Source organism: Ipomoea nil, unplaced genomic scaffold, assembly GCF_001879475.1.
Source record: "Ipomoea nil cultivar Tokyo-kokei standard unplaced genomic scaffold, Asagao_1.1 scaffold2990, whole genome shotgun sequence".
In the NCBI taxonomy this organism is placed as follows: Eukaryota; Viridiplantae; Streptophyta; class Magnoliopsida; order Solanales; family Convolvulaceae; genus Ipomoea; species Ipomoea nil.
This window is the reverse complement of record NW_017619418.1, coordinates 1-6,233: the sequence shown is the minus strand read 5'-3', so window position 1 is coordinate 6,233 and position 6,233 is coordinate 1. Positions and strand designations below refer to the sequence as shown.

The 6,233-nt window shown below is 65.0% G+C and overlaps 1 protein-coding gene across 1 annotated transcript; it reads right to left on the bottom strand.

The window, feature by feature from the left end:
* Positions 1–651: 651 nt before the first annotated feature.
* Positions 652–5,262, bottom strand: LOC109163221 (hornerin-like; the record flags this gene model as incomplete). The annotated part of the gene is made up of 2 exons (XM_019311985.1): positions 652–2,268; positions 2,785–5,262. Coding segments are annotated over 2 exons (4,095 nt in total), but the record flags the coding sequence as incomplete, so codon positions are not given.
* Between the last annotated feature and the right edge of the window lie 971 nt (positions 5,263–6,233).

The following is a 6,233-nucleotide window of genomic DNA, read 5'->3' as shown; positions in this document are numbered from 1 at the left end:
CCCCCGTCTCCCTTTCCCTCGCGCGCTTCCGTCCCGTGCTCCTTCGCTCCTTTCGCTCCTTCCCCCTCGTGCCTTCCGGTCGCCCCTCTCGTTTCGCCTCCCGGCTTCGTGCGCCTCTCCGCCCCTTGGTTTTCCGTCGGGCTCTCTTCGCTCTTCCGCTTTTTCTTTTCCCCGTGCTCCCTTCTCCCCTGCTGTCGCCTGTCGCTCTGTTTGGTTCTTGCGTGCCGCCCCGGCTTGTGCGTGCTCGCGCTTGCCCTCGTCTTCTCCCCCTCCTCCTCCCGTCCTCCCCCTTCCCTCCGTCCTCCTTCCCTTGTTGCTTCCTCCCCCCCTTTGCGCCCCCCCCCTGCCGCCCTCTCTTCGGCCTCGGCGGTCCTCGTTGCGCTGGCCTTTTGCTTTTTGCTGCCCCCGCCCCCGCCTTCCCCCCCCCCTGGCCTGTCCCGGCCGTGCTTTTTCTGTCTCTTTTGCCCCCTGCCCCCTCCGCCTCTGCCCCCCGTTCGCGTCCCCTCTGTCCCTTTTGGCTCCCCCCTCCCCCCTTGCTTGTGCCTTTCCGCTCTCGTCTGCTCTTCTTTGTTGCGGTGCGGTGGCTTTCTTTTGGCTTTGCTTGGCCTCTTGCCCCCCCTCCCCCGCCTCCGCCCTGTCCGGCCTGCTTGCCGTCCGCTCTCGCCGCGCCCCCTCCTTCCTCTCTCTTTTGTTTGCTCGCCCTCCTTTCCCTCTTCCTCTTTGTCTCGCCTTCTTGCTGTGCTCCTTGGCCTTTTGCTCGCTGCTTTTCCCTCCCGGCCCCCTTCTTTCTCCCGTCGCGGGTGTCCTTTGCTTGCTTGCTGCCTCCTCCTTCTTTCCGTTGTTTGCCTTGTCCGCCCCCGCCGTCCTTCCCTTCCCCCCCTCCTGCTCCTTTCGCCTTTCTTCTGCCTCCGCTTCGCCCCTTTCTCCCCCCCCGCCTTGTTCGTGCTTCCCCCCCCTCCTCTCCTCCCCCTCTTTGCCCTCCTCCCCTCTGCTCCCCCTCTTGCCTTCTCCCTCGCGTTTTGTCCCCCCGGCCTTTGGTGCCTCCCCCGCTTCTCCGCCCCTTGCCCCCGTCTCCTCCCCCGCTCTCGGTGCTTGTTTCCCCCCTCCCCTGCCTTTTTCCGTTTGTCGCCTTTCTCCCCTTCGCCTTTTCCCTCCCCCCCTGGGGGTTGTTCGCCCTCCCTTCTTCTTCGCGTCGCCCCTTCCCGCCTGCGCTTTTCCCGTCCCTTTGCTCCCCGGTGCCCTCTTTGTGTGCGGCGTCGGCTCGGCCCCTTCTGCTTGCTTCCCGTCGGGCCCCCGGTGCCCCCGTTTCCTCCCCCTCTCTTCCTTCTTCTTGCGCGTCTCCTTTTGCCCCGCGCCTTGCTTTCTTCCTCCCCTCCCGCCTTCTTCGTTTGCTTTGTTCCGGCCGCCCCCTTTGGTTCCTCCCCCCTTGTGGTTCGCCGGTCTTGGCCCCCGTTCCCCCCCTCCTTTCTTTTGCCTTGCTCGCGCTCCTCTTGCCTCGCCTTTCTCCCTCCGGCTCCTTGCGCGCTTCGTCCCTTCTTTTGGTTCCCTCTGCGCTCGCTCCCCCGTGCCCCCTGCTTCCCTGGTCGCTGCTCTTGTTTTCCCGCCTTCCTGCCTCTTCCCCCTCCTTCCTTCTGGCGGGTGCTTTTTGCGCCCTCTTCCCTCTGGTTCCCCTGGGTGCCTGGTCCTGGGTGGCTCCCTTTGTTGTGTCCTGGCCGCGTTGGTTCGCCTTTCCTCCCTTTCCTTCTTCTTGCCCTTGCTTCCCCCCCTTCCCCCGTCCCTTGCTCCCTCCTTGGCTCCCCCCTTGTCCTGCCTCTCCCTTCCCCGTGCGGCTCCCCTCCCCCCCTTCTTCTTCCCCGCCTTTCCCCCTTCTTCTGGCTGCGGGCTGGGCTTTTCTCGCGCCTTCCTTTCCCCCTCCTCCCTTCCCTGCCCCCCTCCTCTTCCCCCGTCTCCTTCGTCTCCCCCCTCCCTCTGCCCCTTGTTCCCCTTTTGTGCCCTTTCTTCGTCCCGCGCCCTCCTTTTGCTCTGTGCTTTTTCCTCCCCCTCCCCGTGTCTGGCTTCTTCCCCCCCCTTGCTCTTTTCTTCCCCTCTGCCCCCTTGCTGGTCGCTGCCTCTCCTCGCCCCCTTCCTTCCTCTGCCCGCTCCTCCCCGCTTTTCGCTGCCCTTTCTCCTTCCTCTGCCTCCCCTTTGCCTCCCCCTCTGCCCCTCCCCCTCTTTGGTTTTCTCCCTTTCTCTCGCTCCTCTGGCGTCTTCTTGTCCTGCTTCTGGCTCCTGCTTCGCTTTTGCGTGTCCCCGCCGTGTTGCTCGCTTCCGCCCCTCTCGTTTCGGGCGCCCGGCCGCCCTCCTCCTCCCTCGTGCGGCTTCTTTGCGCGTCCGGTTTCTTCTTTCGGCCCCCCCGTTTTGTTGCGGTGTTCTTGGGGCCGCTCCTTGCTGCGCCCTTCCCTGTGCCTTGCCCCGCTTGTCTCCCTCCCTTCCCGCCCTCGGTTCCGCGCTCCGTTCGTCTTTTTGCTCTTTGCCCTTCTTTCTCCTTTTGTCGTTGCTTCCCCCGCTTCGGTCGCCCTTGCTCCCCTTCCTTTTTCTTCTTGCGCCCCCGGTCCCCGTGTCCCTGGCCCCCTCCTCCCCCCCCGCGCGTCTCTTTCTTCCCCCTTCCCCTTCTTGGCTCCCCCGGTCCCCCCGTCCCTCTGTCGTCCGCTTCGCGGTCTTGCCGTTGCCTCGTGTGTCTTTGCTTTGCCTGCTGCTTTGCTTTGCTTTCCGCGTTGGCCTGCCTCCCCCCTTGGTCCTTCTTGCCGCTCCTCTCTGGCCCGCCTTCTCCTCGCTTCTTCTTTGCCCGCTGCTTGCTCGTCTTGCCGTTTCCGTGGTTGCGCTTTCTGTGCCCTTCCCCTTCGCTTCCTTCGCCTTTCTGGCCCTTCCGCCCCCTGCCTCTTTGCTTGTGCTCCCCTCCCCCCCCTCTTCTTTCGCTTTTTCCCGCTCCCCCTCTCCTTTGTGCGCTCCTTTTTCTTCGGCCCTTCTCTTTCGCCCCTTCTCCCCCGCTCGCCTTTCTCCCCCCTTGCCTCGTGCTCCCCCCTTCCCTTTTCCGCCTTCCCGCCGCCCCCCTCTTCCCTCTTCCCCCTTTTTCTTGCTCGTGCCCTCCTTTTTGTCCTTCCCTCCTTTGCTTTCCTCCGCCCTCCCTTTTGGTCCCTCGCTTTCTTTGCCCTTCCCTCGCTCTGCTTTCTTTCTCGTCCTGTGGCGTGCGCCCCCCCTCTCGCTGTCCCCCCTCCTGCCCCCCGCTTCCTTCCCTTTCGGTCCCCTCCTTGCTTGGGTCCTTTCCTGTTCGTGCTTTTTGGTCCCCCCCCCCCCTTGCTCTTCTTGCCTTCCGCTGCGGCGCTTTGTCCCCCTTCGCGCCCCGCTCCTCCTCCCTCCCTTCGCCCCTTTTTGGCCGGTTTTGCCCCCCTTTTTCTCTTTTGGCCCCTGGGCCGCGCCTGGTTGCTTTGGTCTCTCCCCGCCTTCCCTCTCTTGCCCCCCCCTTTTTGCGTGGGCTCCCTCTCCCCCCTTTCTTTCTCGCCCCGCTTCCCTCTTTTCTCTGCCCTCTTTTTGCCCTTGCCTCTTTGGCCTCTCTTTGCTTGCGCCTTTTTGTTGCTTTGCCGTCGTCCTCCCCTTGTTTCGGCCTTTCCCCTTCCCCTTTGCTTTTTTGCTCGCCCCGTCCTTGTCTCCTCGTGCTCTTCTGCCTTTTCCCCCTTTTCCCCCTTGCCCTTTCTTCTTTCCCGTCGTCGTCGCCTTCGTCCGCTTTTGCGGGGTTTGCGCCCCTGTGGCGTCCTCCCCTTCCGGTTCTCTCTCCTGCTGGCTTTTGCCTGCTCCCCCTTTTCTCTCTCCTTTTCGCCGCCTTCGTGCCCGTCGCCCTCGTCGCTCTCCGCTTCTGTTCTCTCCCCTCTCTTGCTTTCCCCTCTTCTTGCCGCTGCCTCTTTTCCTTCTTCCCTTTCCTCCCTTCCCGTCCCGCCTCTTGCCCTTTTTCTTCCTTTCTTCTTTTTTCCCGCCTTCGCCTCCTTGCTTGCGCTCGCCTTCGCTTCGTCCCTCGCTTCCGCGCCCCCGCCCCTTCCCCGCCTTGCCCGCCTTCGCTGTTCCTTCTTCTTCCTCTGCTCCCGCGCCCTCCGCCCCTCTTCCCTTGTCCTCCCCTCCCTTGCCTTGCCTCTTCGCGCCGTCTCCTCCTCCCCCTGCCCTTTCCTCGCTTGCTGCTGCCTCCTCCGCCTCCTCCTTTTCGTTTGGTTCGTTGCTCCCGCGCGCTTTTCTTTTGTCGCGCTTGCCCCTTTTGCTTTCGGCTTTGTTCGGCGTCGCTTCCCCCTTTTTGCCTTGCTCCTTGCTCCCGCTCGCTCCGGCCCCTTTCTTTTCCCCTGTCCGGGTTTGCGGCCCTTGTCGCCCCCTCCTTGTTTTCTTCGCCTTTTTCTTCTTGTGTTCTGCGCGCGCTGCCTTTTCCCCGCGCCGCCTTTTTGTTGTCTCCTTTTCGCCTCCCCCTTCTCCCTTTTTGCCCCCGCGCCCCTTGTTCGTCCGTCCTCCTCCCCCTTCTTTTCTCCTGCCCTGGCGGTTGCCGGTTGTTCGGCCCTTCGCGCCGCCTTTCGCGCTTCCTGCCCCTCCTCCTCTTTGGCCTTCCTTTCGCCCTCCTCTGCTTTTCGCTCCCTCCCTCCTTTGTCTGTTGCCCCCCTTCTTCGCTCTCGGTGCTCGCGCCTCGCCGTCCCCTTCCTCTCCCCTGCCGCTGGTCCGCCTCGTCGGCTTTTGCGCTTCCTTTCTTTTTGGCTCCTCTTTTTGCCCGCTCCCTCCTCTCTCCCCGCCCTTTGCTCCTTCGCGCTTCCCTGTCTGCCCCCCTTTCCTTTGCGCGCCTTTTGCCCTTCCCCCTTCTTCCTGGCGCTTGTGCGCTTCTTGTCTTTTTCTTGTTCCTCTCCTTCGCCCCTCTTGCTGCGCGTTTCCCCTCTTTCTTTGGCCGTCCCCCCTTTCGGCTCTTCGGCCCTCTTGTCTCCTCCCGGCTTTGCCTCGCCTCTCCTTGGCCCTCTTGTCCCGCTTCTTCCGCGTTCTCTCTCCGCTGTCCCTCCGGTTTTGGCTTTTGTCCGTCCTGTGGCGCCTCCGGGGCTCTCCCCCGCCGTCTTGCTTTTCCTCTTTCTCTCGGCCCGTGGCCCTCCTTCCCCCCTTTCCTCGTGTCCCGCCGCTCCGTGTCCCTGCCTCCGCCCTTTCCCCTCCTCCCTTTCTCCCGTGCGCCTCCTCGCTTTTGCGCTCCCTCTTTCTTCCTCCTCCTCCCGCGCTCTGCCCGCTTCCTCCCCTTCCCCCCTTTGTCGCCTGGCTCCCTCGCCCCCCCCGTCCCCCCCCCCCGTTGGCCCGTGTTTTCCTCCCCGGTTGGTCTCCCCTGCCTCCCCTCGGCTCCCGGCTCTGCTCCCCCTTGTTGGTCCCCCGCGGTCCGGTGCCCGTCTCGCGGGGGGGGGGGTGCCTCGCCTTTCCCCCTTTTTCGCCCCGCCCCCCCTTGCTCCGCCCGCGCTCCCCCCCCCTCTTCCCGCTTGTTCGCGTCTGGTGCCCCGCGGCCCTCCCTCCCCTCCCGTGTGTGTGCGCTTGTGTGCGCCGTCTCTCTCGTGTCGCGCCCTCTGTCCCGCGCCGTCCGTCCCGCCCGCCGTCCCGCCCCCCGCCCCTTCGTGGTTCGCGCGGTGGTGTCCTCCTCCTCCTCCCCTTGCTCTTCTCTCCCCGCGCCCTTCCCTCTCTCTCCCCCTCCTTGGTTCCCCGCTCCCCTGCCTTTCCGTGCTCTCGTGCTTTGCTCCCCCGCCCGCCCTCCTGCCCCGTGCCCCCCCTGCTGCTTCGGGTTTCCCGTCGCCGCGCTCCTCCCCGGCTTTCCCGCCTCCGCGTTCCTTTCCCCCGTCTTCCCCCCTCCGGTCGCCCCGTCTCCCGTGCTCTCGTGCTTTGCTCCCCCCGCCCGCCCTCCTCCCGCCCCTCCGCCCTGCTTCGGCTCTCCCCGCTCCGTGTGCCCCTCCCGGCTTTCCCCGCTCCGTGCTCCTTTCCTCCCTTCTCTTGTTTTGCTCCCCCCCCGTGTTGTCTTGCTTCCCCCTTCTGCGCCTCTGTCGCTGCTCTTCCCTGCTGCGCCGGTCTCTTTGCTGCCGCTCCCCCTGGCCTGCTTTCTCTTGCCGCTCTGCGTGTTTTCTCTCTTTGCCTCTCTCCCGTCCCGCCCTTGCTCTTTTGCTCTGTTTTGCTCTGTTTCCGCCCTCTCCGCCTCTTTTTTCTTTGCCGCTCTC